Here is a 24,866-nt window from a genome sequence, read left to right as displayed (position 1 = left end):
AAACACTTTCCACTCTTGGAGTCCCTGGAAGGATTTGCCTAGCAGTATTCTGGAGTTTTTAAGAGAGATCTTCTTTTAGGCCATTTCATTTCTCATCAGAAGAGATCTCCAGCCTCCTGTCTGAGGTGACATGCGATTGATTGCTGGTATTTAGGGGGCTTTGGGACTTCAAGAACTCTACTTTTCAGAAGCCAGTCTCAACATTTGGCTTTCTGATTTCAGCCTCTAGATTAGTTTGCTCTTTGCTATACCTGTGTTTCTGAGTCTAGACTCTCTGCTGTTCAATTTTAAAGGAGATCACATGTGTATGGGTGTAGGTTCTTGGCTGCATGGATTGGGGTGAGGGACTCAGTGTCCATCAGATTTGCACAGACTGTCAATCAATTGTTTTCCGATGTGTGCTGCAGCCCTGCCTTCCTCAGCACCTGGCTCCTTCAGGTCTGAACCATACAGAGGATCCATGAGTCAAGCCTGCCCATTGGTGTTTCTCTTCTGTAGGTACTTTATTGATTTTTAGGGAAAATATAAACTTTTGCTTTTTTAAACTATGAAACAGTTTTTAAATTTTTAATATTTTAAAGTTTTTATTGAAATAGAGTTGATTTACAATGTTGTGTTAGTTTCAGATATACAGAAAAGTGATTTAGTTATGCATATATATATACACATACACATACACACACATATATATCGTTTTTCAGATTCTTTTCCATTGTATACAAGATACTGAGTATAGTTCCCTGTGCTGTACAGTAGGTCCTTATTAGGCATTTTACACTATAGTTTCTCTTGCAAGCTAAGTCAAACTTCTTAAAATGAATTAAGATTTCTTTTCTGTTATGAATTATTTCTTATTCTGTCTTTTTTTTGGGTGATGGTGGTGGTGGAGATTTATGTCTTTAAAATCTTTTTTGTGGAGTTTCAAGTGGAAGAGAAGACAAATGCTTGTGGTCAATCTGCCACATTTAATCTGTACTCCAAGAGTGATTTTAGACCTTATTCTCTATGCTAGGTTTCCCAAAATATGTTTACTGAGGTGTTAATAGTTATTATTAAAAAAAGAAAAGTGGTCTGTGGTCAACATTTTGGGAAAAACTGGGTCAAACTAAGCTAAACAGTTTCTTTGCTGGTAAGGGCTATTGGGATCATTTAATATACTAATATTATTTAAGAATCCTTAAAGTGGTAGTATTTCCCAAACCGCAGATCTTGCTTTCACCAGGCTAGAACACTAAGACCTAAAGTAAGAAAAGTGCTAATCAAAGCAGTACAAAGTCCATCTCAGCTTGGCACTTAAAGGTCAGTAGTTAAACCTCCAGAAATGAGTGTTCACTGCATAGAACATGAAATGAAATAGTGATGGGTCAGCATCTCTTCCTAAGGCCTACCAACATTCCACACTCCAAGACTGCAGAGGCAGGGCTGGATAGCTGCCTCCTGGGTTATCATACTAGTGCAACATAGAGTGACTGACACTTTTCTGTGTTTATTCTCCATTTGATTATCCTTCTTCAGAGAGACACCCTGATGTTATTGGTGTTACCACCATTCAATATAGGATGCTCCCTATGGAAGACAATTTTGTATCAAGCTATCTCAGAAAAGGCTGAGCTCCATTATGGCTAATGCGCTCATTCTCACCATGTACCAATCTTTAATCGACCACTAGAAAAAGCTAGAATTCACTTGCAGATGAACTTGAATATCAATTATTTTAAGGAGAAAGAACTCTTTAGAATTATGTTCTTAAAAAAAAAAAAGGTGTAGGAATGATAGATAGTGAAAGCTTCTTTGACTTGTCTTTACCTTTAGAGATACTGAAAGATTTTACATGATACTGTTCGATTGGGAGTGTAGAAACCTAACACTTGGTGGGGGCAGGAAAGATGTATTCAAGTAGTTGAAAGTGAAGGTTCCAAGGGCAGGATATTGTAATAGTCTGGGGCAAATGAAAGATAGGGAAGAAGACCTTCCATATCCCTTGTTCACTGACCAGCTTTTTACCAACTATTTATCACCGTCTTTAACCTGGTCCTCTCCCATATTATCAGTGGCCTTCCTCCAATAATCCCACCTTTTCCTCTAGTCTTTTTTTTTTTCATTTCTTTGTTTCTTTCTCTCTCTCTCTCTCTCTCTTTTTTTTTTTTTTGCCATGCTGCACACCATATGGGATCTTAGTTCCCCGCTGGCCCGGAATCAAACCTGTGCCCCCTGCAGAGGAAATGTGGAGTCTTTTTTTTTTTTTTTAATTGATTTTGGGCTGTACTGGGTCTTCATTGCTGGGTGGGCTTTCTCTAGTTGCTGCAAGTGAGGGCTGCTCTTGGTTGCAGTGTGTGGGTTTCCCATAGCAGTGGCTTCTCTTGTCGCGGAGCACAGGCTCTAGAGCAGTCTGGCTTCAGTAGTCGTGGCTTCTGGGCTCTAGAGCAGAGCTCAGTAGTCGCAGTGCACTGCATTAGTTGCCTCTCGGCATGTGGGATCTTCCTGGACCTGAGATCAATCCCATGTCTCCTGCATTGGCAGGCGGATTCTTTACCACTGAGCCACCAGGGAAACCCCGATGTGTGGAGTCTTGACCATTGGCCCACCAGGGAAGTGTCCCTCCTCTTGTATTCTTTATGTATCCCTTAGTATTAATTGTTTCCTCTCTGCCCATAAACATGGCCAAAATTATTCCTCCTCTAAATTGCCCCAGACTGATTTCTTTTTAAAATCCAATATCTTTCCTTCTTTCTTATTGTTATTTGCTGAAAGGTTTTACCTTTTCTCATTTCTTAAACCTCTTCATTCCTGCCCTCCATATTTTACTGAAACTACTCTTAATTTTGTAAGAAAGGACCTTCTTAATGCCAAAATCAGTGACTTTTAAAGTCCCTGTCTTAACAGAGCTATCTATTACACTGGACAACATTAACCCTATTCAATCTGTCCTTATATATTTTCACTTTTTGGCTTTCCATGGCACCCCAGGCTACCAGAGCTTTCCTCTAACAGTTTATTCTCTAAATTCAAATGCTCCTATTTCTCTAAACTTTGCTTAAATATTGGTGTTTTCAAGAGTTGCTTCCTGAGCTCTCCTTACTCTACTCACTTTCTTTGTATGATCTGTGTTCACAGTTTTGTTCATTACCTATTTTTTGAGGGCTTAAAATTTCTTTTTCCAGCCCCATCCTGTCCCTCAAGCTTCAGATGCATTATCTCCAACCACCTACTAGGGACCTCCACCGGGATGTCCTACACACATCTTGAACATGACATGTTCAAAATAGAATTAATCATTGTTTCCCTAAGCCCCATACCTTCTCAACTATTCTCTGTCTCGGTTGCTGATTCAGTTCTCTAATCTGTCAGTCAAGTTAGGAATCATCTTTGATTCTTCCTACTCCCTCATGCCACTCATAAGATTTCCAGATATTTTTTTACAAAGAGGGTTTCTATTGTCTGTTTCTCTCTTATCATTGCGTCTCTTGTCTGGGTTTGGGTGAGCCTTTATCATCTCTCACTTGGCTTTTTAAAAAGTCTACTTTTTCTCCCTGACTTAGTCCTTTTCAAATCTGTCCTCTTCATAGTTGTCAGACTTACCTATTTGAAGTAAATATATGATCATTTCACTTCTCACCAAAACCTTTCATTGACTCTCCATCACGTAAAGGATAAAGTCTCAGCTCTTACCGTGATCTGGCCATGAACTTTTCCCAGTCCCCTTTTATAACCAATGTTCTACAATATACAGAATTGTTTGTGGTTTCCTGAGAACAGCAGGCTATTTCAAAGCTACTTTGGTTCACACTGTCTTAAGGGGTAGGAATGATTCCTCCTGCTATTACTTTATTAACTTTGCTAGAGCACATGCATCCTTTAATAATAAATGGGTAGTTTAGGGTCACTCAATCTTCAGAGTGGATTAGGTACCTCTTCTTGGTGTTACTACAATACTCTATTTATATCTCCCTCTCTCTTTTTAGGTCTTTATTGAATTTGTTAAAACATTGATTCTGTTTTATGTTTTGTTTTTTTTGCCCCAAGGCATGTGGGATCCCCAACCAGGGATCTAACCTGCACTCCCTGCGTTAGAAGGTGAAGTCTTAACCAATGGACTACCAGGGAATTCTCTATATCTCTTTAACATACAGTTTCATAACATGGATTTTTATACCATGTTGATGATAGAAAGTGTATCATATTTATTTTTGCATTCCCACTGCTTAGCTCAAGAACTGGACTCTTCTAAATGATTAAGATAAAGAATAAACAAGTCAAGGCTATTGGAACATAGTACAGGGGAAAGACGGAAAAATATTTAGGAGATAAAAAGGATTTGGTAACTAGCTAGTTGGAAGTTGTTAGGGGGCTGAAGAAAGATAAGGAGGAATCAAGGATGACCATAGCTTGTAAATGACAGTGAGTAAATTCAGGAATACAAGAGAAGAAGAGAGCTTCAAGGGAAGATTAATTCTAAATATGCATGTCAAGTTTGAGATGCTCATGGGAATTCTATAAAATATTTTCCTACTTTATTGACAGCACTGAGTACAGCAGTTACACAGACACTCAAAATTTGTTGAATTAGATTTCCATTACTAACTTGTTAAAAGTAGCCATGATGAGAGTTAAATTCTTGGATCTACTATGCAAGATAATTATATTTGAATCAGTTATTTTTTCCTGAAAAGTCCATATTTCAGGTTTTTAGCTAGATGAATTTAAAGATGTTTTTCTTCATTGTGCTCATGTTAAACTTTGAAAGTTTGAAGGAAAAAAAGAAAAACTTTAGGTCCAAAATACAGAAGGAAAACCTTTCTAGGTCAGATAAGCATTTGTTAATTTAATTAAGATTAAGTAATAACAGGAAATCATTTCTGCCCCAGATCTGAAAACCTCTTCTTCCCAAGGTGCTAGAATCAAAGGAAACCTGTTGATATTAGGGCTGGGCAGTGATGTTGGAGTGTTTGGGTATTTTGTTTTGTTTTGGGTTTGACTGATTCAAAAGCTAGAGCTACATCTGCCAGAAAAGACAGGCATCACAGAGAGTCTGTACCACTGGTTAGACTAACTAATAATCACATAACAATTGGTTGTGGATTTGCCCTTCTATAACCAGGGGTGGGCTGGTAATAATTCTGCATCCTTTCCAGGTTTTAGCTCACTCACAATTGATGTTTGCCACATAACTAAAGGCACCATCCAAAACCACTCTTGGGCAAGAGCTACCTGGATCCTGTTTGTTGTCCTGTATAAACACTGGGAAAACAAAATTCCATTTCTACTCATGAAGAGAAACACCTGCTTTTCTAATCAGCAGGAACATTTTAGACAAAATTGATGCATACCAGTTGGAAAATTGTTTATAGATTCATGATGGCAACACACCCTCTCTTGCTGCTTTGACAGATGAAAGAGACACCCCGAGACCTTTAATCTCACCTATGGCGACAGGGGCCCACTGGAGCTGGTTTGTTATGTCTATGATAGAATTCTCACTACAAATCAAAGAGAACACACCGAGATCTTACACTGATGATTACAGCAATCTTTCTCAGGTATCTGTGAATCTATAATGGGAATGGTTTCATTGAATACCAAAAGATACAAGGCTCCCAAACTCAAATTCTTTTTGCTCTAATACAACAGATCTTAATTCTTGCTTTTACTGTACGACAAATTCCTTTGCCAGCTCCTGAGTCGAGCACAGAGGAAAATGTGGTTGTTATTAATGAATTTCTGCCCTTTAATGTTTTGTATGAGACCAATAATCTTCATTTTCCCAGCTTGCTACATTCATCATTAAACCATCCTTTTTTGCAAAATGCTTTAGATATTCTTGATTGTTTATAATAGGCTAACAGTGATTTAAGATGTTGGGTGACAGTTTAGAAAGCTTATAAAACACTCAGTGTCAGCACTGGAGACTTCCTGAGGTACAAGTGGTACAAATTGTTCAAGAGTTAAGCAACAATTAGGCCTCTGTGATGAATGACTTTAGAGACTTTGTGATGAAGGGAGTCAGTTGAGAAAGATGATCTTATCAGTTCTATGTTGTAACTGGAAAGGCAAATGCTCCCACAAATATTTCAGCTCCAACATGAAAACATCAAAATGGGTAACACTGCTCCAGAATCAACAGAGAAAATTTGGGTGATATGTATATACCTTACCATCAAGATGGCACACATTAGAAATAAGGATTAATAAAAAATAATTTGTATATAATAACTGTACACAAAAATTATAAAATCAAATGAATGAAGTAATTTTCCCTGACATGCTTAACTCATGATTATGAAAATTAAGGATTTTTTATTAATAATATTTATAAGCCAATATTCTAGTTCTGATGACTCAAAGAGTTTGCAAATTCCATGATTCTCCCTGTCAACTAGTCGATCCTGTGGCAGAAGATATATATAATGCAATCATGTGGGAAAGGCATCTTCTGTTTTTATCATTTATTTATTTATTGGCCACACCATGTGGCTTGTGGGATTTTACTTTCTGACCAGGAATTGAACCTGGGCCTTCGGTAGTGAGAAGGTAGAGCCCTAACCACTGGACTGTGGGGGAATTCCTGCATCTTCAGGATTTTAATTGGAGCCATGTGAGAAATCACTGGAAGATTTCTCTTTTCAGACTTCCAGAGCACTGAAACTGAAAAAAAGAAAAACAGATATCCTCCCCCAAAATACTAACTGAAGACACATTATGTAAAAATAAATAAATAAACCTTCTCTAAATGAGGGGAAAAACCCAATCTGTATGTTGTCTTTCAAAGTCCCAGTTTCTGTGGGTTGACAACCTTTGGCTTGCTTTTGCAGCCAACTCTGATACAGGGCTGGCTCAGTTGCAAGTTCACTGTTTCTTCCTCTTCCAAGCTGCCTGCTCTTGTGTTTCTCAGTCTTGACCTCTTACAAATAGGATAGGCCCCAGAAGGATATTTTCTTATGGAAGAAGTAAGTAAACACACAGTATGCTACAGCTTAAAATCTGTTCTTCAATGGCATGGCCAAGCTTCAAGTTACTAAAATCTAAACTTGAAATGCCATGCTTTCTACTGTTGGTGCAGCCTCTTGCCTCTCTGAGATGCAGTTCCATATATCACACAAAAGTGTAACCTGACTCTATTTGCAGAATGTACAGAAAAACCAATGCAGTGTCAATAACTTTTGGATATTCATAAAAATCTGAGGATCAAGATGGATTATAACAGTCATCTTAGGGCTGAAAAACAGGATCAGAAGAAACCTTTAGAGTGGTCATCTCACTCGTGACTGCACTCTGGTTTACAAAGGGACACAAGAAAGAACATTTGAATCAGTATCTGAGAGGATTATCAACCAAGACAATGTTCACTGCAGTTTCTGCTGAAGCTCCTGAGATCTAGAGTCAACAATAGGAGCTAAGTAACCTCATCGTCGAAATCAATATAGTGCTAATATGTGCAAAACTTGCCAAAATGTGGACAAAATTCAGCTGAGCAAACCCTTGTCTGATTAAGAGCTGGGCAAAGGAGAATAAGAAAGAGAAAGAATTTCTATGAAGGACATTCTTAAACTTTGTGATCTTTTTCCATCTTGGGTAGTTGCTTCATTCCTGCTTTAAGCTAAGTGAGACGGGACTTTAAGACACCAAATTTGAGAGGTAGACATGTGTCCTCTGGGGACTGGAAGCATGAGAACTGGTATGAGACATGATGCTATGGATCAGCTTTGAAGTGGCAGAGAGTGAGAGAGCAAGAGTGAGAGTAGAGAGAGAAGAAGAGGAGCAAAAGAGGCCGGGCTGCCCTGGGAGCTCACGATGTGTCTGGCAACAGCACACCAAGGGTTTCTTGTGGACAACATGGGGGCAACTAGCAAGCCCCCCGTGTCATGCTGTATATTTTCCAAGAGGATGCCTGGAGAAGCAATGACCCGCAAACAGGAGGATGGACAATTGGAAGCCAAGGGGCTAAGGAAGGAATACAGCTGTAAGGGAAGTATTCCTCTGTCAAAGAAGCTATTATCAGAGGGCCCAGTAGGGGTGTCTTCAAGGAAGCCCACATGAGCACCCTAGACAGAAAGAATTACCATGCTATCCCCAGAAAGTACATTCATGGATTAGGCTTATGCTCCTCAAGTAAGACTTTTGTTGCCCTTAACATCACCCTAACCTGACCCAAGGGCTTATTCAGTGGCTCAGCAGTAAAGAATCTGCCTGCAGTGTAGGACACATGGGTTGGATCCCCGGGTCAGGAAGATCCCCTGGAGAAGAGCATGGCAACCCACTCCATTATTCTTGCCTGGAGAATCCCATGAACAGAGGAACCTAGTGTGCTACAGTCCATAGGTTCAAAAAGAGTCAGACACAACTGAAGCAACTTAGCATGCATGGATGCAGGCATGCAACCTGACCCAGTGGAGAAAGGGATGGGAGAAGAAGAGAGGCAAAGCATGATGCAGAAATAGGAAAGAAGCCTCCTGTACACTTTCTCTTTGGGCTTTTGAGACTGAGGCAAGGCTGAGCTGGGGGAAAGAAATCATTTCATGTCGTTATAACAGAGGTCTGGGCAATTTTAGTACTGAAGTGAGAGTCTCCTTATGCCTGAATGTGACTGAAGTCTTATTATTATCCAAAAGTGGCATTAAAATTATGGGACCAACAAGAGTTTACGCAAATGCAGGGAGGAAATAATGCACAGAGTTTGAAAGGATGGGGTGGGGAAGCAAGGAAGAAAAAATATTTTCTGCTAACACTTTATCAGCTAAGACTATTTAATTACTAGCTACAAATAAAAATCAATTTTACCATGAGGAACAAAAAACTTTTCAAAACACAGTCTCTTCTGTTAATGTATTGGATAAACCAACTGAGGAAGGTAATCTATCAATTTAGCCATTAAATTGCCTTGTTTTCAATCTGTTTCCATTAAAGACACCTCCCACCTTCTGTGGACAGAATTTCTGGCGGAAGTCTCAGAGTCTACTAGAAGAGGCAAGTGTTCTCCATCTTCCTGCTTATGTTGGCCAGCGATTCTAGTCTTCAGGTGTCTATATAAACACTAATTATTTTAAAAGTTCATTTTGTAGAGCCTCGAGTTGTGACTACTACTTTATTTGGCTGAGTGATGATGAATACATTATTTAATCTCCTCCAGACATAGTTTCTTTGATGCAAAATAAGATTGAAAATGCAATTAAAGATGCAATGAAATTTTAAAAAATCAAAAGCTACAAAAATCAGAAAGCCAGCATAAATACCTCATGGAAATGACACCCGCATGTCCCCTGCAAAAACTCTTTGTGTCGCCCCATGGTTATAGCGAATGTGTCAACCACTTCATAGCCATATTTTTTTGCAGCTTCCAGGATAATCAAATTTTTTTTCCATAAATTCTGAACTTCACTCTGTATTGGAAAAGAGAAGAGTGAGAATTTTGATTAAAAGGACTGTTTTATGATTTAAAAACTTAAGTTAAAATCACATAAAAGTCATCTTTTTTACAGATTGATCTTACTGTAAGACAAAGAATGAATTTCTTTAAGATGTGTTCTAATTTTTTCAAAATATAAATATCTGTGCATATATAAAATAGCAATACATCAATGTCTATAGTAGCACAGTTCAGAACTTTCTTCTCTGAAAAGTGGTTAGGTTTATTGTCCACAGAGATCCACTGTTGTATCTAAAATTCTCAATTTAAAAACCAAGACTTGAAAAATCACAAATTCTATCTCCATTTACTAGAATTTTTCATTTGAATATTAATTAGTATCTGTTTTGCATTCAGCTCTGTGCTGAGGGACAGGTATACAAAGGTAAATAAACCATAGTGACTGTTCTTAAGACAGAACATTCAAACAGGAGAAACAAATACGTAAATATTTACTAAGTCCTTTATTGGAGAGAAATTTACCAGAATCTGGGCTTCCCTGATGGCTCAGTGGTAAAGAATCTGCCTGTAATGTGGGAGATGCCCGAGACGTGGGTTTGATCCCTGGGTCAGGAAGATCCCCTAGAGGAGGGCATGGCAACCCTCTCCAGGATTCTTGCTTAGAGAAACCCATGGACAGAGGAGCATGGCGGCCTAGAGTCCAAAGGGTCACAAAGCACCTGAGCTCCTGCACACAAATCAGACTCTGGCTTGGGACAGAAAAGGGAATAGCTCTGCAGGGGCATGGCAGACTTCAAGAGGGCTTCCTGAGCAGAGTGAGGCTTGCTGTTGGGTGGGAGTGGGGAAACAGGGGGAGTGGGCTTCTGGGAGCCCCAGAAGTGATTGAAGTCTCCATCTGTCACTTCTGTAATTCAAATTCCTCCCTCCCAACCCAACCATGCTCAAGACATTAATGGAGATCAGCAGAGGTTCTAGTTTAGGTCCACTGTTGAGAAGAGGGACCCCTTCACTAAGTATAATGGCTCCAGGATTCCTCATTGGCTTGACCAAGGCTTTCTCAGACTTACCTGTAGTCTGAGACTCTTCATACCTAATCCACCCTTCTTCCACTCCCTTTGTATCAGACACATTACAGCCAAACACGGTTCCCAGTACATAGTGGACACTCAAGATATATTTGGTGTAAGACTGAGTGATATGTATTGAGTGGTGTGGTCTGAAACTCTTCCCACCTACCCCTGCCCCCTCCCTTTTATTCTTCTCAGATGTTCTTTCCAATAAATCCCCTTATCTGGTTGATCCTGTCCTGGTGTATGTCTCTTTGAGAACCCATACTGCCATGGGGAGGGAATTGTATTCCCCCTTCCTTTTCTAAAGATTAAAAAAAAATTTTTTTTCAAGGTAAAAAAGGAAATAATTATTTGCATTTGTTAATCCAACTGTAAGATAAAAGAAGCAGTACAAAGGTGTCTAATTTTCTGTCTTTTCTATGCTTGCACAGCTATTTTGGTGACATACAAAGAAGAGTGTTTCTCCCCAAATAAAGGTAGTGAATAGAGAAGGATCATAAAGGAGAAATCTGGAAGAAAAGGAACAGATGGGAAACAGTCTGTGTCGTCACCTGAAAAATACTGCTCAAGGTGCTCAATGATGTTTGTGAAGTTTTTTCTTGTCTGGTTACAAGTACCCTCTCAGCTTTAAGGTGCCCAGTTATAAAAAATAGAAGAAACTTTGCAGTAAGTGGTTTCTAGAGAAAGGTCAGTTCTCTGAGAAAGAGACTCTGAGCCAGAAACTGGCATGCAGGGGGCCACCAGGAGGATTCCCCCCTCCTTGGGATCAACACCTCCAAGGGAGTGAGGGAAGACAAACTGGGTAGAGAGAGAAGTTGAACTGCAGTATTGTTGCAACACAGGCTTTTGCTGATCTCACCAGAAGTTCTAGAGCTGGGAAAGCCCTTCTGAGATGGTCCAAATTTAGAAAAGGGGCTGAGTTTTGATTGAGGCTCTGCCCAAAGGAAAAGAGGCTTTCTGAGAGTCTCCTGTGTGCTGAGATTTGTGGTTTGCATTTGGGGACCAGAATGAGCAATGCAGACCTACCCCCCCCCCCCAACCCCGACCTTGCTCCCACTAAGATTAGACTAGAAGGGGAGACAGACAACCAAGCCCGGGATCTGTTAAGGGACACAAACAAGGGCACCAGTTACAGGAGCTCATGGCAGGAAGAACCAATTGAGTCCAGGGTCTTCTCAGTCCAGAAGTCCTCAATTAAGTTTTCTCAGAGGAAACTGCACTGGAAGGGTGACCAAAAGCTTCCCAGGTGAGAAGGTGGTGGAGAGTGGGCTCCAAGAAGAGGGAACAGTAGCTTTAAAGATCTGGGGGTGACTGAGAGCTAGTCGTTCTTGAGGAGCCGAAACACTCAGTGGTGGAGTGAGTGTGTGAAAGGAAGGTGGAGGCCACATCTTGAGTGGCCACGATGAGGATGATGAATGCCAAGGTCTGATGACGAGTTCAGGTTTCTTTTCCGCCTCCACTTACTACCATAACTTCCTCTTTTGTTTTATCATTTCCCTTCCTCTTCTTCCTTCCTTTCATCTTCACCAAGTCTGCAAAACTGAGGAGCACCATCGAAGTCCTGACGGCAGGCGCAACGGTTCATGGTATCTGGCACATGGTAAGTGTCAAAGATCTCTTTGCTGAGATGAATTCATTCTAAATCTACCTGGAGGCATCACAGTTCCTCCAGTTCCAGTTGAGAGGCCGCAATCAAGGAAGAAATATGGAGCTACCAGAGTCCTCAAGAAGGAACTGCAAACATGACCTACAGACCTCAAATAACATTAAAGGAGATTCAACTCATAACCCATAGAAGAAATGATCAAAAGACCCCTCCTCTAATCCCTGACTGTCTTAAACCCTTCAGCTACCCTAGATGCCAAATGTCTCAACTCACTTTACATGACCTTAACCCCGCCTGACTTCAAGAAGCTGAATTTGGTGGTTTTACTTTGGCCACTTTCTACTGTTTCTCATGCTTTTGCATCACAGATCTGGTGGCCAGGAAAGTAAAGTTTCGAGAAAGGAGAGGGGGATCTTGTGATGTGTGCTGGACAAAGCCAGGAGCACTCGTAATTGACACAAAAATAAATCTCACTTGGTTGACACATTCAATGGACAGCTTCCTGTCTCCCCAGTTCCCAGTGCTTCCTGAGCTCCCCCTGAGCAACTGCACACAATCTGGGCTGTCTGTGAGCTCTCCTTGCTGAGCAAGAGCAGCTGGTTCTCTTACCTACAGATGGTGTCTTTCTTTTATGAGACTTGTATTTAGTGTTGAGACTACCGATTTACTGTCTTCTATGAGAACTGATCAGAGGCCTCGACTCCTTTCATTTATAAACATCCAACCTGAGGCAAAATTAATGATACTACTTCAATGTCGAATTCTGAAAGCAATCAGTCAGAAATCCTCTTCCCCAAAGCCACTCTTTTCCAAATTACTCATTGATACTGACAATTTCATATATGATTTTATCAGGAACCTTTACAGTGTCTGAAACATGAACGAGGTAAGAGGATACTTACAATATAAGCCCTCTCATCTAACCCTCAGGTTTTTATTTTTTCAAACCCTGCTCCCACTTTCTTCTTTATGAATTCAAAGCATTATTTATGGGCTGGTGTCCCCTTATGTTCCCTTATGGGAAACAATGGAAACAGAGACTTTATTTTGGGGGGATTCAGAATCACTGCAGATGGTGACTGCAGCCATGAAATTAAAAGACGCTTACTCCTTGGAAGAAAAGTGATGACCAACCTAGATAGCATATTCAAAAGCAGAGACATTACTTTGCCAACAAAGGTCCATTTAGTCAAAGTCATGGTTTATCCAGTAGTCATGTATGGATGTGAGAGTTGGACTGTGAAGAAAGCTGAGCACCAAAGAACTGATGCTTTTGAACTGTGGTGTTGGAGAAGGCTCTTCAGAGTCCCCTGGACTGCGAGGAGATCCAACCAGTCCATTCTAAAGGAGATCAGTCCTGGGTGTTCACTGGAAGGACTGATGCTGAAGCTGAAACTCCAATACTTTGGCCACCTGATGTAAAGAACTAACTCATGTGAAAAGACCCTGATGCTGGGAAAGATTGAGGGTAGGAGGAGAAGGGGACGACAGAGGATGAGATGGTTGGATGGCATCACATGAGTTTGAGTAGGTTCCGGGAGTTGGTGATGGATAGGGAGGCCTGGCATGCTGCAGTCCATGGGATTGCAAAGAGTAGGACATGACTGAGTGACTGAACTGAACTGTCCCCTTATTTCCAGGAATCATTATAACTGATTTGAAATCATAATCCTTAAGTGTACCATCTGCTTTGAATTTTATGAAGGTTGTTGAATATTATACAGTGCCTTTGGGGTCCTTTTTAAGACACCAGCAAGGATCCTTAGAGGAACCATGAAATTCACACAGCCTGGAAAATATGGATTTACCTGTGTTAAGAAGTGCACTCCATCCACTGGCAAATGAAATCCAATCCCCAACGTTTTGATGATCACAAGGATATTGAGTAAGTTTTCCCTGTGAAATAAGCAGATCTCAAGTCATAAACTCTGATGACATTTCTAGATGTCTGTATTTACACAAGCAAGTGGGGTGGAATTCCTTTAGAATGTGATAATTGCCCTATAGGACTAAATTCTCATTTTATAGAATTTGCTGTACATTAGTGCTTTGTGTGTGTGTGTGTGTGTGTCTGTGTGTGTGCGTGTGTCTGTGTGTGTGGATAGTTTTATGTGTCAGTGGGCATGTTTTGATCTGAAGCAAATGGAGACTTGGATGCTAAAGAGCCATGTTGTGATTGGATACAAAAGTATTTTTGAAACATTTTAAACTGGACTTGAACTGCTGGATTTTAAATTACAAGTTGTCCTTTATGTAAAATCTTGATAAAATCCACTCACATCAAGAGTAATTTTTTTTTTTTTACTTAGAATACAAATGATAATTATTGTTGCAGGAATTTACCTTTTTAAAACCTTGTGAATAATTTGCAGGTGATTGGAATTAAGCCACTGAACACCACCAACAACCAATACAGTCTGGCTGGTATTCTCCAGGGGACCTGATCTGAAATCCAGAAAGAAAAACAACACGTGTTGCTTTGAAACAGATGGTAAACATTTTAACAGCACTGCCTCACATTTCATTGAACCCTAGCTGGCATCCTGATCACAAGACTGCCTTATCATTTCTACCTTGTTTTCAGCCATATTATTAATACTTGGTATTTGAACTTTTCAGCACGTCTGAAACACAGCAAACAATCATGACTGCTAGTAAAACATCACTACATTGTGGTATGGTTTCATTCAAAACTGTTCCATTGTACCTTTGCAAGAGATGTTCAAGGGCTTTTTCAAATGTTGGTCTCAAGGAAGCGCTCATCCAAAACCGGGGATAGTAGGAATAACTGATCAAGGTCTTCCCTCCATTGACATTGTGGTAGAATTTAGTGCCATGCACCTTCTGCCAATCCTGCAGGGTTTCATTTAATCTTTCAATCAGATAGTACATTATCCCTCTGTTGGTTGAGTCTCCAATGAAAAGAATCTACAAGTTAAAAAAAAAACTTTGCTTTCAAATCTGATGTGTACAAGATATAGAAGACAATATCAAACAAGTAACCTGATGAAAACAGAGACATACATCCAGTTGAAGGACAGCCCTTTAAACTGTTAGAAACGACATTAATTCTTCTCTCCCAAGCCTATTCTTTTTCCTTTTCCATATTCCTAGTAGTGACATCATCTACTGACCCACTAACTCACGCTTAAAGCTCTTTGCTTTCTTTATGCTATCTTTAATTTCTCTATCCCTCTTAGGCACTTCACTTTCTCATCTAATCAGCTTAACATGTTATTGATTCAAATAGGCATGAGGTATTCTAGTGCTGTAAGAGTACTTAGAGATGTTGCAATCTTTTTGTTTTGTCGATGAGAAAACTGGGAATCCACAGAGGTTAGCTAGCTCAATAGAGGTCATGCTACTACTTGAGAAAAGAGCCACAGAACTAGAATTTGATTTTGTGAAAAGCAGTCTGTGTTCCAGGGTGCACATCCCAGGGCCATTTGCCATGGAAGCCTCTCATCTATCACCTCCTTTAAATTCCATAAGCACAGTCCTGCTTGAGGCTCCCATGGCCTCAAAGGTGTGCTATTGTTAGTGAAGTCGCTCAGTCGTGTCTGACTGTTTGCGACCCCATGGACTGTAGCCTACCAGGCTCCTCTGTCCATGGGATTTTCCAGGCAATAGTACTGGAGTGGGTTGCCATTTCCTTCTCCAGGGGATCTTCCCGACCCAGGGATGGAACCCGGGTCTCCCGCATTGTAGACAGACGCTTTACCGTCTGAGCTACCAGGGAAGTCCTTGTGCTACTACTAACACTTGCTTAATGGATCTTCTTGAACCATGTGTGTGAGCTGCCCAGTCATGTCTGACTCTGCCACGTCATGGACTGTAGCCTGCCGGCTCCTCTGTCCATGGAATTATCCAGGCAAGAATACTAGAGTGGGTTGCTGTTTCCTTCTCCAGGGAATCTTCCTGACCCGGCAATCAAACCCAGGTCTCCTGCAAGGCAGGCAGATTCTTGACCATCTGAACCACCAGGGAAGCCCTCTTGCACCATGGCTGCCCTCTAATTCATTCTCCACGCAGTAATACTGTGATAAATTTCCAAATGTCTCATCTCCCTTTCATGCTCAAAAACCTTATCAGCTCTCCATGTTCTGCGGAGTCAGGTTTTAACTCTGAGGTTCAGTTAACATTTACTGAATTTTTATTGCATATCAGCTTTTGCTAGGTGGAGATTTTACACTGAGTACTCACTTTTAATCTCCATAATCATGAGATGTGGGTCATTATCTCATTTCACAGATGAGGTATTTGAGGCTCAGAGAGATTGAGGTTATAAATCTAGTAAATGGGGAACACAGGACTCAAATCCAAGTCCTTGATCTCCAAGTACAGGGTCAATGGCCCCATCCTCTCAACACTTTCCTTCGAGTAAGCAGGTCAGATTTCTACTTTTTCACTGAACATGATTTGCAGTCAACAACATCTGTTTTTCCTCGTGCTAATCCATCTGCCTAGAAAGCCCTGCCCTCTGCAAAATAGTCTGTGTAAATGCTACACAACCTCCAGACTTAACACAGACTTCTCTCCTAGAGGGTCTTGTCCAATGCCTCAGTCAGGATGACCCTTCTGTCCTCTGTGACTTCATTATAATTTTCAGTTCCATTACTGATTTTATCAAAGACTACATGAAATTACAGCTATTTGTGACTCTATCTTTTTTCTTATATCATATCCATACATATTTAAGGTCAGAGTCAAGGTTAATTTCTAAATTCTGATTTCCTCCATAGCATTATGCATGCATTTAAAAAAATATTTATTGAACTGAAAGTCAAAGGGACTTTTGTTAGAGACAATTCCTTTTAATGTCTCTGGATAAGGTTTAATTCCTTCTTCAGTTCTCTACTCTTTCTGTTGAGATTTCCCTTTGCATCGTGTGCTGCATGCTAAGCTGCTTCAGTCATGTCCAGCTCTTTGTAACCCCGTGGACCATAGCCCGCCAGGCTCCTCTGTCTATGGGATTCTTCAGGCAAGACTACTAGAGTGGGTTGCCATGCCCACCTCTAGAGGATCTTCCTGACCCAAGGATTGAGCCCACATCTTTTATGTGTCCTGAACTGACAGGCAGGTTCTTTACCACCAGCGCCACCTGGGAAGCCCCCTTTGCAATAGTCACGCACATATTCTAAAGTGGTCACTGCCATCACTTGTCAGGCACTACTGCATTCATCCATCCATAATGAATTTAGTGAGACTCTGCAAAGGTTTATTCTTTCATGGTATATTCAAGGAGCAGTGTGAAGAAATCCGGAAGACATTCTCTTTCAGAATTTCCCTTCCAATCACTATTACAATGAGCATCGCCAAGCTCAACAGAGTGACCTAAGATGTCAAGGCCCCAGTCACTGATCCTCTAGGTCAAGTTCCATCTGGAGTGTCAACATCCCAGTATAAGAAAAAATACTCTGTGAAATCACTTGAAATTTTCCTTACTGGATTTGACCTATAACTATTTGTTTGCTTTTCTGGTCCAGAATTCTGATTTTAAAAAAGAACTCTGAATAATCAGAAAAGCTCTTCATTTCAGAGACTAGTAAAGACCCAGCTTCGTTTGTGTTGTTAATAGTTTGCTAAGGCTGTCATAACAAAGCAACACAGACTGGGTAGCTTAAATAACCCACATTTATTTTCTCATGATTCTTGCCTCGTAGTCCAAGATCAAAGTATTTGCATGGTTGGTTTCTTCTGAGGACATTTCTGCTCGACTTGTAGATGGTCGTCTTCTCTGTATCCACATGCAGTCTTCTGTGTATGTCTATGCCTTAATCTCCTCTACTTACAAAGACACTAGTCATATTGGATTAGGGCCCAGCATAACGACCTTAGTTTTCCTTGTGTATGCGTGTTCAGTCTCTCAGTCGTGTTTGACTCTTTCTGACCCCGTGAACTGTAGCCCCACAGGCTCCTCGGTCCATGGGATTCTCCAGGCAAGAATACTGGAGTGGGTTGTCATTTCTTCCTCCAGGGGATCTTCCTAACCCAGGGATCAAACCAGGTTTCTTGCATTGCAGGCAGATTCTTTACCATTGAGCCACTGGGCAAGCCCCCATTTTTCCTTAATTACCCCTTTTGAGGCCCTGTCTCCAAATACAGTCACATTCTGAAGTACTGAGAGCTAGGACTTCAAACTATGAATCTGGTTGGGTAGACACACAATTCAGCTCTTAATATCAGTAAGGGACCTTGGCAATTCAGTTGAGCTGAATTTCCACTACAGATTTTTCTTACAGATTCTTCTTACAGATTCTTTCCATTTCAGTATCAAGATGCAGTCCCTCCTAGCATTATCTCTGGGCAGCCAGTAAGATCACTGGGTGTCTGTGTTGTGGGCTATAGAAGCTGAAGAAAATCCAAGTAGCTGCCTATTCCTAAGAGAAAACATATTTTCTAAATGTCCAGTATTTTCTGTGGGGTTGTAGGAAAATGCAGACCACCAATGCATGACAGAGGGAAAGAATCTGTTTTTCAGAATTTTAGGTACTGTTATTTATTAATCAGATGATCTTAGACAAAGTAGGTGACCTCTTCGTGGGTTCATTTCCTTATGTGTAAACTGGGGAAAATAATGGCAATACCATAAAAGACTTTACTGACCTTTTAAATACTTATTTCTGGCACCCAGCACACAACAAGTGAGAGCCATCATGAAGGCACAGGACAGGCAAGAAGCGTTTTGGAATGCTTCTGAGTGCCCTGCAGTGCACCGCTTGGTTGTTTGTTGTTCAGTTACTAAGTTGAGTCCAACTCGTTGCAACCCCACGGACTGCAGCATGCCAGGCTTCCCATCCTTCACTATCTCCCAGAATTGGCTCCAACTCATGTCTTTTGAGTCGGCGCGCTGCTAGGCACTTCATTTTATTTTTATATGACACCAATTTAATGCCATCAATTTGCTTTGTTTCAATAGGAAATAGTTCGCATGATTTTTTTCTTACAAGCATTCTGTAACTATCTTTGATTTCTCATTGATCCAAGATTTAGGAGAGGGAGCTTCAGTTTCCAAGTGGCTGCATTTCTGTATTGTTTTGTGTTACTGTAGTATGTTCTTTGGCTGTTAATTGTTGGTTTTATGTAATATGTACTCTGGGATCAGTTGACATGTGAGATCTTAGTTCCCTGACTAGGGATCAAACCTGTGCTTCCTGTAGTAGAAGTACAGAGTCTTAAGCATGGGACTGCCAAGAAGTCCCTAGGCACTTTAAATTCATTAGCTATTTCAAAGAAAAAGTCGGTGAAGATAGGAAGTGTCTAAATCGCAGAATCCTCTCTCTTGTCCTACTAACCCTGTTACAGACTCTCAACAAGGCTTGTAGGTTGCTGGTGAAGCACGTTCTGAATCAAGCAGACTGACAACCTCTGAAAATCCCCTCATGTCTCCACTGCTCATCAGTAACTAACAAGCTCCAGGGAGAAGGAAGGAGCATCTGCAAAATACCACCACCATCTGCAAAACAAGTTCTCCTAAATTGCATACAGCAAGATAGCATTTTCTGAATCTAGCAGACACAGCTCTGATATAGAAGACTATGTTCTGGAGAATTATTCTATCCCAATGCCTTCCTATTCATGAGAGATAGAAATGATAAATTATAACTAAGATGTAAATGCACTTGTGAATTTAAGATTGCTGGTTCTGTAGAGGAAGCCGTTTTTGGAAGAGGTTAATTGGTATTCTTAACTAAAAGATTTCTAACTTCAAAATAGCTTTTAAAATGCACACACAAATAATACTAGGAATAAGCGTGGTTCTTTTCAGCACATGATTTGTATTTGGCCTTTATTTAGATCATTCTACTTGGTAAATTTTTAAAAGGAAATGAGCAGGCTATTTGTTTTCAACTTCCATTGTAAAGGTCTAAATTATCATAACATATACGTACAACTAGCCATACAATTTGTAAAAAATTCTTCTTTCCTGTGAAAATTACTACCATATACTAGCATGCACAGGTGTTGGCTGGCAGATGCAATCAAAGAAGAACCAATATGCAATTATAAAAATAATCAGTTAGCAATAAAATATTAAAACAACTGTTTTTCCCCTTATCAATATTTTTTAAAGTTCCAATGACATTAAGCACCACAGGGGAAAGTTTTTTCTTTCTTTTTTTTAACTGTTGAATTTCAAGTGTCCAGAATAGTGCCTAGAGTAAAAATTAGTCTTTATTTGTTAATGGAAGGTTGGAAACTTTGATGTTGTGTATATAAATTGGCAGTTTTCCACTTTTAAGAAATACTTGAGAATGCCCATGAAAACATTTTAAAAGCACAATAAGTTGGAAGCAACATAACATATACCTATCAGGTTGATTATATTAAGGTATAATCATATACTTTAATTTGCTTACTCTTTAAACAATGATATTGAAATAAGGGTATATTCTGATGTGGAACATTTTAATTTACTTTTATAAAAAGCTGATTATAATCAGAATATAAATATTATTGAATTTTTGGAAAAGTAAAGCATATGAATGCATAGAGAAGACCCTGGTTGTTTTGAAGTGATGATACCATGACAGTTTATTCTTTTTACTAAAAATATGCATTTTCTAAATGAACATATATTGGCTTTTTATGTGAATTAAAAAATCAGTCAGCAATAGCGGCAGCAATTAGATTAAATCCTTGTGTTTAAAAGCATTTTGAAAACTCATGCAAAAATAATCAGCTTAAGTAACTTTGCTTCTACTTCTATAGAACAATGGACTAAGAGGGAAGGATTATGCATTGGCTCAATAAAGCCCATCACAGGAATAATGTTAATAATATTTTGGATTCCAGTAGCAGCTTTATTCCAAAGATTGAATGGTATTTTCCTATGCAGCATCTCTCTTCTGGTCCTGGGGTGCAATGCAGGGAGTCTACCTCCATCAATGTAGGCTCTGGAGAGGAGCAGAAACGTTTGTGTCTCAATGTGGCATGAGAAGCTGGATCTCAGCTCATCATCAGGAAACAAAGATGTGTTTAGAAGAGTTTTGCATCTGTTTCTATTCCCCAAACTTGACATGTGGGGTGTCACTGAAAAGTATAAGGTCTGGTGTTTTTCCTACTATTTTTCATACTGCCATGGACTATGAGACTTAGAAGCACACCTTGTTCTTAGGCTTTATTAAAGCTTGCACTTAATTTAAAAGTCTTCTTAAAAACCATGCAATGGTTTAATTATCTTTATTTTCTTTTCTAATTTCTCAACATGATATAGTCCCTGCATTAGGTGACATAGGCTAAGTGCTATTAACAAATAGAGCCTTGAAATGTATAGTGGCCTAAACACTATTGACGTTAACTTCTTCAGGAAAACGGTCCAGGTGGTTCGAGGCAGGGGTATGTGTAGGGGCAGGGAGGTCATTCAGGGTTCCAGGGTAGTAGACTTGGCCTTCCTCACTACAGTTTCTGAGAACTCACTGGGTGTTGACATCCAGCCGGGGAGGAGTAAAGAGCTGCCAGGTTTCCTACAGGCCCACCCGAGGGATGGGCCTGTCACTGCTGCTCACATGCCATTGGTTAAAACCCGATCATATGGTCACACACCTGACTGCAAGGGAGACTGAGAAATGTAGTCAAGCTTTGTGCCAGGAAGTGAAAGAAATGAGTTGATGATCGCCTAGCTAGTCTTTACCACATTCTCTTACATGCTAAGTGTGGGGAAAAAGAAAAACCGCTAAATTCAGATTTTCCACCTGTGAATTGGCAGAAGTATGAAGCATATAGAGGGCTTCCTCTGTAGCTCCGTCAGTCAAGGATCTGCCTGCAGTGCAGGAGACCCAGTTTCAATCCCTGGGTCAGGAAGAGCCCCTGGAGGAGGAAATGGCAACCTACTCCAGCATTTCGCCTAAGAAATTCCATGAACAGAGGCGCCTGGCAGGCTACAGTCCATGGGGTCACAAAACAGACACAACTAAATGACTAAGCAACAATGTGAAGTATATGAAAGGCTAACCTTATCATCCATACGATGCCTAAAAGGACTTCTACTCTTAGAGAAATTGGTTCTCTGGGACAAACACAAACAAGAACAATCATTTATCAGTGAAAATGCAATAAACACTTTCAGAATTTTTGATTAACATACAAAATAAAACAATTTTCACCCCATTTTGTTTCATCATGAATAAAGGGAACTAATGATGACGACACCTAAATATGTAAATATTTTACTCCATTACCTCCTTTCTCCAAACTCACCAAAAGTAACAAGGAATAGTTAGCAAAGCAAGTTATAAAGAAATGAAGAGGGGCAATGGGGGCTCACTGTGATAACTCAACAGGGAGCTTGTTAGGGTCTCAGATTTTTCTGATCTGTTGGAGCTGGGAAAGAAGTGGGTATATGTAGAATCAACAGATAGGGGGAGAAATTCTTGACTTAAAATAATTTTCTATCTTCCTTTCTTTCCTCTTGCATAAGTTCTATCTTCAATATTCACAGAAATGGGGATATTTCTTCAGAGCAAACAAAGTGCATGCAGATGCCAGCGGAGATTTCAGCCAGTTAATAGGAGCCCACTGGGACCTTCCAAGAGGGAAATTATATAGGAGCCCCTTGTCCATTAATCCTGGCAACACCTACTCACTGAGGCGCTTTCATCGTGGTAAATAACGGAAATGAAAGTGAAGTGAGGAATAGTCTTATTCATCACATCTAGTCCAGGGCCAAGCATAGCCTATACATTTAGAAAGTAACTCCCATGAGCCTCATGACTGAGCACCACCACCCTCATAAGATAACTGCCAAGTGAGGGAGTAGAGGGTGAGTCAGCTCTAATATGAAGCTGAGATCAATCAGATGGCTAATGATATTTAGGGCAGGATGAAAATCAAGCTCAACAAAGCATTTCTGTATGAAATGTAATATGATTGCAATGAATGTTTTTCAATGATGCATTTTGATCAAACTGGCTATAGATGACCAACCAAAGTGCTCTCTGGGGTCAAGAACAGATGAAAATTGACATAGAGGCAAGTCACTATAAAACTCATGAAATTTGGCAAAAATGAAAACAAACAACAATATCACCTAGACATGCATCGTCTAGCTTCTTGGAACAAAAGTGCCTTCTATTTTGCCCTTTTCTCTGTATTGTGGGCTTTGTGTGTATGCCATCCTTTCCTGGTAAGAGTCAGGTACACTCCTTTCCTTCTTTTCACCTCTTTTTATTGAAACTGACAAGCAACAATGAATTGTGTAACCATAATGGAATTCACATATTAACCAGAACATACTATTATAAGTTGGGCGTACTTCAAATATGTGAACACCTTTAAGTCCAAGACAGTACTTAACTTGCAAACATTGCTTTAAAAATGTAAGCTACATTTCCTGTTTTAACAGCTGAGCATAAATGCTTTCAGTAAATATTGCCTTTTTATATTTTCCTTTCTTAATTGTACTCTTCTATCAGGTATTTTATACTGAGGAATAAAATTACTGAGTTTGTCAGCTGAACTATGTTTTCAACTAGCAAACAAAACACAAGCTCATTTTATTCAGTTTGGTCAGACTCCTAAGTTTTTTCAGTTATAAATTTCATTATCCTCCTTCTAAACTATTTCTTATGGATTTTGCATTGTGATTACAAAACTATGCTCTGATAAATTTTTATAAATGTTCCATTCAAAATTTACTGAGTAAGAAAGAGGTGTGTATGTATTTAGAGACATTCATCAGAGTACAATTTGACACATAGCCTATACTTTTTCAATGGATTTTGCTTTGACTCAGCATGATGGTACATCATAAAACCTATGGATATTTACAAAAGCCTACAAATTAAATAATTCATATCTGGATAAATTTAGAGTTTAAAAGGGGTCTCATATTTACCTGCCCCTCCAGACACGAACAAGTATGCCATAGAAACTGATACAAATGCTCTGAGGAGCCCTGTGTCATCTTTTCTCAGAGACCAGCCTCCCATTCATAGAAGTAAAGGCTAATGAGTGAAGTATAAAGTTTGGCCCCTCTTACACATGGAGTGCAGTGACATGCCCAGTCAAAGTTACAGGAAACTTGAACCACCTCTTAAACCCCAACTGATTCGTGTTTTGTTTCTTCTCTACAGGTGGCCCTCCATTTCCAAGTATAGCTTTCCACTCATCAATGTTAAGCAGTAGTAAATGATGTAAAAGGTCATAATAACCACATAAGGAAATTCAACTGAGAAAAATGAGTACTTCAAGATTTTAAAGAAAGTAGAACACTATCTGAAGGCCTAAATTTCCAATAAGTCTCATGGGCACAGTCAAATTCTGTCTCCTTTAAATTTGGTTCTTTGGAGAAAGATAACTCAGTTTAATGTATTTCCTTAAAGGTCACCTTGATTGAAATTTAAAATAAAGTTCTGTTTTTTGTAGCACAACGTATTTGCACTACTATACATGGTAACAGTGACATGTTGGATTCTCACTGTAAAGCTTTCCATATTAATTGAAATTGAATTTTCCATATTAATTGAAAGCCTTCAAATGAGGAAGGGCACTGCACCATTAAAAACTGCATGTCTAGGTATGTCTCCACTTTTACACAATCCAAGATACATAAATTGAAGCAAACTGAACATGAGTAACTCAGAATCATCTCCAGGTACCCTTCACCTGCTTGGTTCCTGCCCATTCTCTGTTCCCTCCATTGTCTGTTCCCTGCAGTAAGAGAAAAATCAAAGGAAGCATTAAGCTCGAGTGATATGACCCTCATTACAGGTTCTTTTGAGAAAAATGAAGATTTTTTTTTCTAGTTCAATTAAACTATTTCAAAGTCATGTGATTGGTAGATTGCTTATAACTACCAACACCACTCTGCCCAGGCACTTTCTCTTTC

The 24,866-nt window shown here is 39.8% G+C and overlaps 1 protein-coding gene across 1 annotated transcript in view; it reads right to left on the bottom strand.

Annotated features, from left to right (window-relative positions):
• The window catches only part of CPED1 (cadherin like and PC-esterase domain containing 1), a 322,124-nt gene that overhangs the window by 11,057 nt on the left and 286,201 nt on the right, over positions 1-24,866 (bottom strand). The window contains exons 18-21 of the mRNA XM_068973158.1: positions 14,745-14,965; positions 14,381-14,482; positions 13,846-13,933; positions 9,228-9,374 (exon numbers count right to left, since the gene is read on the bottom strand). Of these exons, the coding sequence (XP_068829259.1) occupies positions 9,228-9,374; positions 13,846-13,933; positions 14,381-14,482; positions 14,745-14,965 (558 nt within the window). The remainder of the gene's footprint in view (positions 1-9,227; positions 9,375-13,845; positions 13,934-14,380; positions 14,483-14,744; positions 14,966-24,866) is intronic.

The sequence above is a fragment of the Capricornis sumatraensis genome, chromosome 5, assembly GCF_032405125.1.
Source record: "Capricornis sumatraensis isolate serow.1 chromosome 5, serow.2, whole genome shotgun sequence".
Classification (NCBI taxonomy): Eukaryota; Metazoa; Chordata; class Mammalia; order Artiodactyla; family Bovidae; genus Capricornis; species Capricornis sumatraensis.
Note: the sequence above shows the minus strand (reverse complement) of the source record. Positions and strands in the feature narration are given on the sequence as shown.